Raw genomic sequence first — 13,793 nt, forward strand, 5'->3', positions numbered from 1 at the left:
TTATATTTATAGTTACAATTTATGCATTATGACTGCGTAACTTTATATCATGACTTACGATTTTCGATGTCATTCCTACGCCATTGAAATTTGTAATGACTTTGTGTTAGTGTTCTTTTATAAAAATGTCAACTGTTCTTATAAATTTTCTAGCTTATAAAATAAAAAACTTTTTATCATAGAGAAATTTAGAAATGAAGAGTGTCAACTAAAATATCTCATGGTTGAAAGTCTATAAACAAAAATTTGCAACTAAAGGCTTGATAGTACTTATGACTGATGCGTTTATGATATGTTGACACCCACAGCTCAATTCTGTGTTCAATAATATACATTGATGAATTCTTATTTCTTATAAAAGTCTATTCATTTTTATTTTGAGATATTATACTATAAGTCTCAGTGAGATCTTATTATGGATCATAATTAAATATTGCATAACTTATGAACCTGGTATGATAAGTAGTCAATATTATAGTGTAACGATCTTGCCTATCATTATGTATAAGCCTTTTGTTTAAAATTTCATATTAAAATTCTTTCGGGATTCAAAGTTACAAATTTTAAGTTAGGCTAGTTTCAGATAAAATCGGAGCGAGAAATGATCTAGGGAAATTCAAGAATAATTTGAGTAAGTTTGGTGGTGTTTGATTTAATTCATAATAAGCTAATATAATAAAAAATTCATATAATTTTATGGAATCAAATTTGGATAAGTAGCAACTCTCGAAATTAATCTTAGCATAAAGGATATTGTTTGAAATGCCTTGGATTTAAGGTTTGTTGTGAAAATAGAGATTTTTGAAAGAAACTGGATAATTAACGTGCATGTCTCTATAGCGACATGCTAAAAAGCGGAGAAACTCCCGCTATGACGACCGTCAACGGACCGCTATGGCTACAATATCGTTATAACGCTGCCGCTATAGCAATATAAATCATTGTTTTCTTTTAAAAAAATCTCCAAAAATGATTTATTTTTTCAATAAATGTTTGGGGCTTCAGTAGTGGCAATTTGGCGCAAATCCATTAGTTCTTCATCATATTTCATCATTAAGGCAAGAAATTCACCTTCATTAACTAGTAAATCAATAATCTGGCCTGAGAATTGCTAATTTGCATATTTGGGGGAGGATTAAGGGCTGATTTTCCTTGGTTTTATGGTACAAGGGGCTAAATTGAGTATAAAGTCAATGGATTTTGCTTAATTATTGTTATTTTATCTTTGTGTGTTATTAATTCACTAAATCGTCTATGAAATTGGTTGTTTTATGTGAATAAAGGTAGAAAAACTCTAGAACTGATGGGAAATAATCATGAACTTGGCCTTAGGGGTTGGAATGAGTTATAATTCCCAACGTGGTAGGTCGCTTCATTAATTGTATGTTTATATGCATTATTCTAGATCGAGATCAAGCAAAAATTATATGAAAGAACAAGACTCCAGCTTAGTGGAGTTGTGCAAGCTTGGTTTGGAGAAGGTGATGGTATTGTATTTTAATCCAATTTGTATAGTACATACATGTTAATTACTTCTTAGTATGACTTGCTAGTGCATGTTGTTTGGTGTGTTCAATGTAATAATTTAATTCTCGTTGTATGATTTTGATCAACCGTATGATTAAATAAGGAACGTTCTGGTATTTGAAACGTTCTCTCATCTTATTGGTGGAACAAAGTTAGCAGACACTTATGTCTGAGGTTTTAGTACATGCAATGGCGGACTCAGGATTTAGGGATTATGGGTGCTCGAGAGGTTCAAACACATATATTAATCTCCGAAGCTTTCTTAAAAATAAAAGCACCCAACTATCTTCTTGGTTTACTAGGTTCTTTTCTAAGCCTTATACCAATTTTTATACATTTTTATATAATTATATCTAGTCTGTCTCGAATTTAACGGGTGCCGGAGCACCAAAAAATGATCATATGTTCGCGCTGAGTAAATGAACAGAATTTATCCCCTGCATATCGGGTATAGAGGGTAGTTATGATACCCATAGCATGTATGTACGAGGTTCTGCTGAGTTTGACAGTTCCATAAATGAACCGGAGAATATATTTATATATTTTATTATTGCTTACTTGTCTTGACTTGTTTTGACTTGCCTTGACTAAATTGACTTGGTGGTAAATGACTTGACTTGTTGCTTAAAATTTTAAACTGCTTAATTGATACTTTTTATGTTAGGTGTAAGTTGGAATGAGCATGAATTAAGTTGTTGTATTATGTTCTGGTTATATGCTCATACTTTCATCTTGGATTGACCAAATGACCCTACCAGTACACTGTTATTCTTGTGTGTTGATACTACGTCTGCTCTTATTTTGTTGAGTATAGTGCATATTATGTTATTTTTAATATTTTTGGGTACAAGAATCTGTATTTAAGCACAACAACTTCAACACAAGTTCAAGTCTAAAAACAAGAACACCTATGAAGTGATACAATACCTTCAACAAAAGATAAAAAATAATTTATTCAAAAAGTGTGTTACAATTTCAGAAATAAGATGAAACAGTAAGTTAAAGCCAAATCCTCCGAATTCACAGAATTTCCTTAAGGAAATAATTCCCCTCAAGGTTATGAAATTTTCCTCCCAGGATAAAATGGCTTTCAAACCAACAATAGCGGTACGTCAAATTATTGGATTTGTCAAAATCACTCAACGATTAGATGATCACACGGAGTATTTCAGAAAATAAGACGTGCTTTATTGCAGAAAAAAATTTGTTACTAAACTTGTGGATAAATGCAGGTTTATATAGCCATTAGGTGCCTCTTTTGAAAAGAGGCAATGGTTCATTTAGAAAGATATGTCTCCTGGAATAATCATGTTTGTTCATCGAAACAGTCATGTCTGTTCATCGAATCAGTATATCTTTTTACTGGATAGTCACAGCCATCCAAAAAGACACCTCTTTTTCCGAATCAGTGTGTCATTTTGTTAATGGGTTGCATCTCTTCTGAAGCAGCATTTCGCATTCTGCAGTTGTTTCTGCACTGCATACATACACGTTAATAGAGGTTCAAAAATATAAACAAAATTGGTTGGATTTTTCCATTGGTTTTTCGGACTGTTTAAATAAATTTTGTCCAAAAAGATAGATCTCATTGATCAATCATTTTTCAAATCCAAATCTGAATCCAAATTTGAATCCGAATCCGAGTCGAGCGAGCGACAAGTTCAAGTCTAAAAATAATAACACCTATGAAGTTATACAACACCTTCAACACAATATAAAAAAAGATCTATTCAAAAAGTATGGTATGATTTTAGAAATAAGAGGAAACAGAAAGTTAAAGCCAAGTACTCCAAATTCATGGAGTGTCCTTAAGGAAATAATTCCCCTCAAGTACCCAAGGTTATGGAATTTTTCTCCCAAGATAAAATGACTTTCAATCCAACAATATGGGTACCTTAAATTATTGGATTCGTCGAACTCACTCAACGATTAAATGATCACATGGAGTATTTTAGAAAACAAGAAGTACTTTATTGTAGAAAAATTTTTGTTACTAAACTTGTGGATAAGTGTAGGTTTATATAGCCATTAGGTGCCTCTTTCGAAAAGAAGCAATGATTTATTCAAAAAGATGTGTCTTCTGGAATAGTCATGTCTGTTCATCGAATCAGTGTGTCCTTTTACTGGACATTCACAACCATCCAAAAAGACACCTCTTTTCCCGAATCAATGTGTTTTTCGTCAAAGGGTTGCATCCTTTCTGAAGGAGCATTTCGCATTCTACAGTTATTCTGCACTGTATGCCTACACGTTAATGTAGTTTCAAAACTACACATAAAACTGGTTGCATTTTTCCAATATTTTTTGGACTGTTTAAATAAATTTTGTCTAAAGAGATAGATCTCATCGATCGATCAATTTTTGAATTCAAAGTCGAAGCCGAGCGAGCGACGACAACAATGGGGTGAGGCACCTCTTGGTTCTTTCTTCACTTACCATGTGGAGTGAGTGTTTCATAATATAAAAACTTGAAAGTTTTCTTCTTCCACTAATGTGGGAGAATTAGTAAACTTTCCACTTTTGAGTACACTTTCAATTTTTTGAGTGTTATCTCAATTTCTTTCCTCCACTTGGTTTTCTCCATTTTCCATTTACACTTTCATCTTGAACCCAACAATCCCTCACATGAATGGTGAATGGATATTTTTTTCATAAAACTTTACGTACAAGTTAGTGATCATCAAGAAAAGATTGATTGTATCTAGATAAGTGGGTTTTTCTTTGAACTTTCCGTAGTGAACATGCATCGGATGCACTCGGTCAATCGGTAGATTTGATATCTTTGAAACATCGAGCTCTAATATACACCTAGACAACTCATGTCACACACCAACCTTTTAACATTTATAGTTCTCACAGTTTTGTTCATTTCATCCATGAACACGTCCCGATCTCATGAGAGCTTAGAGAATAGGCCTTTACTAACATTCTCCTTGAAGCGGCTTCCACTTCACCCTCACATAGGTGATTTATAGACGTTCAATCCTGTAGATTAAACTATTTGGTCAGATCTTTCAAATTTAGATAATCATTAAAAAAAACTTCACTCCATAAGTCTTATCCTTATTTACTAAACATTGTCTACATCATGAGAATGAGTTGGGCATATTGATAATGTTGAACCTGTCAGACACAACTTTGTTTAATCTTTTTGAACCCAGCTCTTGGGATCTCTAGTCTGCTAGGTAGAGTTACCTCCATACTAACTTGTCCTAGGCCTTAAATCCATTTCCTTGGATGTCTTTTCAACTTCTTCTCTAGACAGGCCTTTTGTAAGTGGATCCAACACATTATCCTTTGGCTTTACATAGTCAACAGTGATAATTCCACTACATAGAAGTTCTATAACGGTATTATGTCTCCTTTTTATGTGACAAGATTTACCATTGTACATCATGCTCCCTGCCCTACCTATTGCCGCTTGACTAGCATAGTGTATACATACTGGTGTCAATAGTTTACGCCAATAAGAAATATCTTCCAAGAAATTTCGAAGCCATTCTGCCTCTTCATCGGCTTTATACAATACGATAAACTCAGATTCCATTGTAGAGCAAGCAATACATGTCTGTTTGGATAATTTCAAAGAGACCGCTCCTCCACCGATAGTAAATACATATCCACTCGTGAATTTTACTTCTTTCAATTCGGTGATTCAATTTGCATCACTATATCCTTCAAGTAACACGGGATATTTATTATAGTGCAAAGCGTAGTATTAAGTGTATTTAAGATACCCCAAAACTCTTTTCATTACCATCCAATGAGTTTTACTGGTTACTCATGTACCGACAAAAATTACTAATAGCACATGCTATGTCTGGTCATGTACAATTCATTATATACATTAAACATCCCAACACTCTTGTGTATTCCAACTGTGAGTCACTTTCACCCTCATTCTTTTGAAGTGCGAAGCTCACGTTCAATGGATTTGTGGAAATACTAAATTCTAGATACTTGAATTTGTCAAGTAACTTTTCGATGTAATGAGACTGTGACAATGCCAACCCTTGTGGAGTTCTATGGATTATTATTCCTAAGATCGCATCCGTAACACTAAGGTCTTTCATATCAAACTTTCTCTCAAGCATTTATCTGATAGCATTTATGTCTGAAATAGCTCTACTAATGATCAACATATCATCCACATACAAAAAAATAATGACTTGGTGATTTAGAGTGTCTTTAATGTAAACACATTTATTACATTCATTTATCTTGAACCCGTTTACCAACATGGTTTGGCCAAGCTTCGCATGTTACTGTTTAGGTGCTTGTTTTAATCCATAAAGTGACTTAACAAGTTTACACACCTTATTTTCTTTTCCTTGAACCACAAAACCCTCAGGCTATTTCATGTAAATTTCTTCATCCAATTCTCCATTTAGGAATGCTATTTTCACATCCATTTGGTGGATTTCAAGATCATATACCGCCGCCAAGGAAATTAATATCCGAATTGATGTTATCCTTGTTACAAGCGAGTATGTATCAAAGTAATCAAGGCTTTCTTTCTATTTGAAGCCTTTTACTATAAGTCTTGCTTTGTATTTTTCAATAGTACCATCCGCTTTTATTTTCTTTTTGAAGATTCATTTAGAACCTAAAGATTTATTTCCTGGAGGAAGATCAACAAATTCCCTGTATGGTTGTTTAAGATTGAATCAATCTCACTATTGACTTCTTCTTTCCAAAAGGATGAGTTTGAAGAGGTCATCGCTTCTTTAAATATTTGAGGCTCATTTTCTAAGAGAAATATTATAAAATCCGATACACACGAAGTTGATGTTCTTTGACGTGTACTATGTCTTGGATTTTCATCATTATCTACATCCTCACTTGGTTCATACCGAGGTCGTTTAGGTCCCCCACTAGACTGTTCATGTCTAGTTTTATACAGATAAATTTGTTCAAAAAATTCAGGATTATCTGATTTAATTACCATATTTTGATTGATATCCGTATATTCGGATTTATAAACCAAAAACCGACATGCTTTACTACTTTTAGTATATCCTATGAACACGCAGGCCACCGTTTTAGGTCCTATCTTTACCCTTTTAGGCATAGGAACTTGAACCTTCACTAGACTCACCCACACTTTGAAATATTTTAAATTGGATTTCCTTCCTTTCTATTTTTCATATTGAAATTGATTGTGTCTTACTATAGGACACTCTATTGAGTATTCTGTTAGCTGTAAGGATAACTTCTCCCTATAATTTTTGTGGTAAGCCTGAACTTATAAGTAAGAAATTCATTATTTCCTTCAAGGTTTGGTTTTTTATTTCCGTAACTCCATTAGATTGAGGTGAATACGGGGCCTTAGTTTGATGGACAATTTCATTCTCTACATATATTTCCACGAAGGGAGATTCATATTCTCCGCCCCTATCACTTTTTATAGTTTTGATCTTTTTCTCTAACTGATTTTTAACTTCTGTTTTATATTGCCTAAATGGATCTATTACTTCATCCTTAATGTTTAGCAAATAGACATAACAATATCTAGTGCAATTGTCAATAAAAGTTATAAAATACTTTTTTCCACCACTGGTGTTGACTTCATATCACAAATGTCAGTGTGTATTAAGTCTAAGGGATTGAAATTCCTTTCAACAGACTTATACGGATGCTTAGCATACTATTTCCACACACGTTTGACATTTTGATTTATTGCACTCAAAGTTTGGCAAAACTTCTAAGTTAATCAGTTTTCACAATGTTTTATAATTGACATGTCATAATCGTTCATACCCCAAATCATTAGACTCAAGCAAGTAAGAAGAAACTGAACTTTTATTGATTTTAACATTCATTACATTCATTTTGAATAGGCCCTCAGTGAGGTAGCCCTTTCCTACGTACACTTCTCCTTTACTAAGTATAATTTTTCTGGAAATAAATACACGTTTGAATCCGTTTTTATCTAGAAGTGATACAGAAATCAAGTTCTTCTGTAACTCTGGTACATACAAGACATTGTTCAAAGTCAACACTTTGCCTGATGTCATTTTCAGGCAGACTTTTCCTGTTTAGGTGTTGTATAAGTGATTTATTGTAGAAATATTTTCGTTACTAAACTTGTGGATAAATGTAAGTTTATATAGCCATTAGGTGCCTCTTCTAAAAAGAGGCAAAGGTTCATTCGAAAAGATTTGTCTTCTGGAATAGTCATGTCTGTTCATCTAATCAATGTGTCTTTTTACTGGACAGTCACAACAACCCGAAAATAAACCTCTTTTCCTGAATCAGTGTGTCATTTTGTCGAAGGGTTGCATCCCTTTCGAAGCAACATTTCACATTCTACAGTTGTTTCTGCACTACATGCATGGACGTTAATGGAGGGTCAAAACTACAAACAAAACTGGTTGCATTTTTCTATTATTTTTTTGGGTTGTTTAAATAAATTTTGTCCAAAAATATAGATCTCATCGATCGATCCGAAGCCGAAGCCGAGCGAGCGACGATGAAGGCGCGAGGAACCTCTTGGTTCTTGCCTCACTTACCATGTAGAGTGAGTGTTTCATAATATAAACACTTGAAAGTTTTCTTCTTCTTCTCCCACCAATGTGGGAGAATTAGTAAACTTTCCACTTTTGAATACATATTCCATTTTTTGAGTGTTATCTCAATTCTTTCCCTCCACTTGGTTTCCTCCATTTTTCATTCGTACTTTGATCTTGAACCCAACATATTAAAGTTGCTCCTACAAGACCTCAATTATGATTATGGCGAGTGATTCAGATTTCAGGGGTGAACAGTTTATTCGGCCACCATGATATCTTTTCTTATTGCATGATCCTTTGTTTTGGACATCATGCACTTCCTTTTAGTACTTATTTCCGCATTGCTTTAAGTTGTCAGACGATGGGTGGATTTTTAAACTATTAGGGGATAGTTTCTTCTATTTTCTCTAAGTGTTGGTAAATTCTTTAGGGGTAATTGGTCTCTCACCAGGGAATATGGCGGTTGTCACTTGTGTCTAATTGGATCGTGACATGTAGCGCATGGAAGGAAATATGTAGCACAAAAATTTGTATAACCATCATAGCTCGCAGTAATGGTTTCTCATATTATGATATGTATGATGGAATGATTAATTGCTAATGTGATAGTATATGAAAGAGAGTATATAATTCAAACGTGATGTATAACCATCATAACTCGCATTAGTGATTTGTCCTAGCTATTATGGAGCATATGATGGACATTGTACACAAGATTTGTTTTATGCGCAACTAATGAATAATATGTAACTAAACACTAGTGTTACATGATCATTACGACAAGTAGGAGAATGTTAAGTTTTTTATTATTTTATGTGTGACCCAATTAATATAAAAAGCATAACTCATATTTAGTGAAGAACATATCTCGTCTTTAGATCAATTACTTGATATACTTATTAGATTAAATTTCAATCTCTATAAATTGATCCTCTTTTCCTAGGGTTACTGCATTCTCTATATGTTTTCCATCACTGACGATTGTGGTAATGTAAAATTAGGCAACGAGGTAGCTATCAATATTCCAGCTAATGCTTCCACTCCTCTATGTATGATAATGTCTTTTGCTACAGGTATGCTCTCCGTAATATCTTCTTGTAAAGTTATCATATTTAAGGCACTGAGGTGTATTAAGTTTACAGAGTCCACTGCAAAAGACCGATTCCTTCGCTTCTTGCATAGAACTCCTGTAGTCCAATTCTTCCAATAGACATTTGTCAAACATAGTAACTATTGGTTCTTTATTTGAGACATGTTAATAATCTGATTCATATACAATATTGGGCGTGCTTGTCAATCATTAGAATTTTAAATTCACATAGCTCAATATGACATACTTATCCATCTTTACAAAATCAGTTTACAAATTTACATCTATTTCTTTCAACATATAATTTAGTAAAAGCACTGCATGACACAGCAAGAAGAAATTTATAAGAGTGAACATTAAAAATTTTGCAACAAGTTACAAAGAGGTTCGAAATCATGGACAGAGTGGATGTTTAGTTTACGGCAAATAACAGTCGTTTGCAAAGGGACCAAAAAGCACCAATTTGAGGAACAATAAGGACTACTATTACTTTATACCAAAACATTGGGATCATTTTGTGTCTGAGTTCGAAGATAAGGGACTATTTTGGACCTCTCTGCAAATCACCCTACTATTTATGCTTCCCCATTTAGGTAAATTAACAGATTCTGCACTCGGGCTCATCTCTTTCTGCGACCATTTCGATTTGTAAGAATCCTATCTGTCTCTTCTCTCCTTTTTAGCCAAATTTAATGGTACAAATTCGAATGTTTAATTTCTGGTTGGTCATTTTGCGATATTTATAAGTTATTTGCTTCAGCCTTCAAATGAAGAAAGTAAAATAAAATCCAGAGAATTGTTCCTCAAATCAACATGTTTCAATCTCTAACCATTCAAATTTGAGCACATGACAATATCAATTGACGCAAAAAACACCGTCCTATCCAAATTAGTCAGTATGACCACTGAGTTAATTTAGTATGTGAAACTCATTTATAATTTATAAATAAGAATTTATTGTCGATTGAAGTCATCAAATTTCAGGAAGTAAATTGGGTATGCTATGTAGCCCATGGCTGAAAAGCACTGAAATGGAAGCATTCTATTTGTAACCCTTTGCAATTTAGCAGTAATTGTATGCAGTGTATAAAGAGTGATTGTTTACAGGAACCTTAAATAGTCTATATATGATGGTGTCATACTTTGTGTTAAAGTTTCTGGATGAGCAGCGAAACCATTATTTCATGGATACATGTGTTACATTCAATCTAATGAGTTTCCTATTATTCAAAAAATTCAAGCGTACTTGTATACTTAAAGAAAGCACACTCCATAATCATAAAGGAAAAGCAGCTTAACAAGGTTTGATGTCTAATTAACCGCAAGGTATCAGTGTGTTTCCCATTTCCCAAAGACAATTCTTTAAGATATTCAGTGTGTTTCCGTTGGGCTGGAATCTATTGCTACTTCTGACAATGTATGTAGTTGCAAAATGTTTTTTTTTTTTTTCGCAATTTGATTGTACTAGATTTCTTTTTCCTAGATATCAAATTGTACTAAATGAATTAATTTACGTTGTCTTACTTAGACCGTTGAGCATTCTGACTGGTTCAGCATGTTGTTTCCTCCTGTTTGGTTATTATGTCATGTTTGTAACTCGATCAGGCCTTTACAGTTGGAGAATATGGAAGAGAAAATTGAGGGCAGTCTCCACTTTACACCAAATGATTCATTACTTCAGTGGAGCAAATGGCAATTGCTTGATTCTGTTCTTCCTACTGGTGGCTTTGCTCATTCTTTTGGCCTTGAGGCTGCTATTCAAGCCCGGGTAGTCTCTGGGCCTGAAGACCTTCGAACATTTGTGATCCATATACTTGAGAATACAGGAAGCTTATTGCTTCCGTTCGTCTATACTTTGAATACATCTCCTAATGTTGAAACATGGTATAAACTTGATAAAATATTAGACGCAACACTGACTAATGAAATTGGTAGGAAAGCATCTATTTCACAAGGATCAGCTCTTCTGAGAGTAGCTGCTGCTGTGTTCCAGGAAGTTCCTTATTTTAAAACTATGCGAGATATGTCCTTGGCTAGCGGAGCTGTCCGTTTCCACCATGCTCCCATTTTTGGAATAGTCTGTGGGCTTCTTGGATTTAATGCTGAAACTTCTCAAAAGGCTTACATGTTTATAACGATGAGAGATGTTGTATCAGCTGCAACAAGGCTCAATTTGGTTGGACCGCTATGTGCAGCTGTTTTGCAGCATCAGATTGCTGCAAGTGCAGAAGAATTATCAAAGAAATGGATGAATCGTCCTGTAGAGGAAGCGTGTCAGACTAGTCCATTGCTTGATACTGTCCAGGGTTGTCATGGTTATTTGTTCTCGAAGCTTTTTTGCTCTTGAATGGCGAAACTGGAGATTCAAGATACAGGGGTTGGGTGGATGAGAAAGTTATTGATCCTAATCTACAATTCCACAAATAATTGTTGAGAACATTTCAAGCTTGTGCTTTTGCCTGGTTAAAATCAGACGCACCAACCACTGTGAAGGTTTATCTTAGAGCTGCCGGAGCTATATGGTTTTCACACTTTAAAATTATGATTGTTTCTCGTGATTGACATCTCCAGACTTGATCTACAGGCACCTGCACTTCAAGAAAGCATTATTTGGGACACACGGGGCTTTACGAATATGTTTATTTACAAGAGAGCATTTCCAGTTCAAGAAAGTTTTGCTGATGCTTGCAGATATTTCTTCATTATGAAGAGAAAGTACAAGGATGTTAGAGCTGCAATCAGCTAGGCCAGCAAAGACATATATTGTTGGATGTTGAATCTTGTGAAAATACTTGCTAAGACTCCATTAATGGAGCTAAGAAGAGGAGAAGGATCAAAATTATAACTGCTTCTTAAACTTGTGTTACAATCTGAGATTTGTGAGATGTTGTGCCTTATATAAGCTGTGAAAGGGATACAAAATATCTAATAACCATCTCTTTCTAGAACATTCTATTTGACAGCTCATTGTAACTAAATAATCATTATCTAACAATCTCTAACAACCTTCAACCACTTATACAGCTGACTCATCAGTCGGCTCCTATCAGTATTACATATCAATAGAATAGGTAGTCGTGTATGTGCCAGTGTATGTGGTAGTCAAAACACTCCCCCTCTAGCTGCAGGGTGTAGAATGTTCAGCACACAAAGCTTGCTAAGTGAATGAGTATGTTGAGCAAGGCTCAGGTCCTTGGTGAGCAGGACTGCAAGCTGATCACTAGACAGAACATGTAGAGCCTTAATCAAGCCATTTTTTTTATCTTGTCCATGATGAAATGATAGTCAATCTCAATATGTTTGGTTCTCTCATGAAACACAGGGTTGTTGGCCAATTGGATGGCTGAATTACTGTCACTATAAACTAAAATGGGAAGGGTGACAGGAACCTTGAGTTACTGAAACAATCCAACTAGCCAAGTAAGTTCTGCAACTGTTGAAGCCATGCTTCTGTACTCAGCTTCAGCAGAACTCTTGGACACAGTGTGTTGCTTCTTGGATTTCCATGATATAAGTGAATCACCAAAGTGAATGGCATAACCAGTAATTGATCTTCTGGTGTTTGGACAAGCAGCCCAATCTGAGTCACACCAGCAAGTCAGAGTAGTAGCAAGCTCATCTTTAACCAGATCCCTTGACTAATAGAACCTTTAAGGTATCTAACCACCCTAATAGCTGCTCCCCAGTGAGACTTCTTGGGATGTTGCATGAATTAGCTGAGAGTCTGGACAGCAAACTTAATGTCTAGCCTTGTAATAATGGCATACATAAGCTTGCCAACAAGTCTTTGATAAGATGAAATGTCAGATACCAATTCATTACCTTGTGCACCTGTGGCTTGATCATACTCAATGGAGGTGAGCTTGGCATTAGACTCTAAAGGAGTAATAGCAGGCTTAGAACCACTAAGACCTGTGTCAGCAATCACTTCAAGAATGTACTTCCTTTGGTTCAATATGATCCCTGATGTTGATCTTAAAACTTCAATCCCCAAAAAATACTTGAGATCTCCCAAGTCTTTCGTCTTAAACTATTAATGCAAATTAATTTTGGTGGCATTGATCAATGATGCACTGCTCCCAGTGATTAGCAAATCATCAACATAAACAAGTACTATAACAATATCATTACCTTGATGCAGATTGAATAAGGTATAATCATGTGAACTCTGGGTAAAACCAGCATCAAGTATGGCATGAGTGAGCTTAAGATTTCACTGCCTAGAGGCTTGCTTAAGACCATACAAAGATTTGATCAACTTACACACCTTGTGCTCCCCCTGTCTTCTAAATTCATCTGGTATTTCCATGTAGACTTCCTCCTTAAGATCCCCTTGGAGGAATGCATTATGCACATCCATTTGATGAAGATTCCAACCTTTAGATGTAGCTACTGCAATCACACATCTGACTGTAACCATCTTAGCCACTGGTAAGAAGGTATCATAATAATCTAACACCTCTTGTTGGCTATATCCTTTGGCCACTAACCTTGATTTGAACCTCTCCACTTCACCATTTGTAAGGTATTTGATTTTGTATATCCACTTGGAACCAACAGTATTCTTCCTTTTAGGTAGATCAATAATGATTCATGTGTTGTTAGCTTCCAAGGCCTAAATCTCTGACTTTATAGCCTTCACCCACCTTTCATCTTTTATAGCT

The 13,793-nt window shown here is 34.9% G+C and overlaps 1 protein-coding gene across 2 annotated transcripts; it reads left to right on the top strand.

Annotated features, from left to right (window-relative positions):
• The first annotated feature begins 9,735 nt into the window (after positions 1-9,735).
• LOC107863354 (urease accessory protein F) lies at positions 9,736-12,091 on the top strand. Of its 2 annotated transcripts, none has more exons than XM_016709238.2 (2): positions 9,736-9,777; positions 10,745-12,091. In XM_016709238.2, the coding sequence occupies exon 2, from the start codon at positions 10,754-10,756 to the stop codon at positions 11,474-11,476; it is 723 nt and encodes a 240-aa protein (XP_016564724.2). In that variant the 5' UTR covers positions 9,736-9,777; positions 10,745-10,753; the 3' UTR covers positions 11,477-12,091. The 2 variants fall into 2 exon arrangements, with proteins under 2 accessions (XP_016564724.2, XP_047264541.1); XM_047408585.1 differs by having other exon boundaries at positions 9,739-9,777; positions 10,735-12,091.
• Positions 12,092-13,793: the final 1,702 nt, after the last annotated feature.

This window comes from Capsicum annuum, chromosome 3 (assembly GCF_002878395.1).
Source record: "Capsicum annuum cultivar UCD-10X-F1 chromosome 3, UCD10Xv1.1, whole genome shotgun sequence".
NCBI lineage: Eukaryota > Viridiplantae > Streptophyta > Magnoliopsida > Solanales > Solanaceae > Capsicum > Capsicum annuum.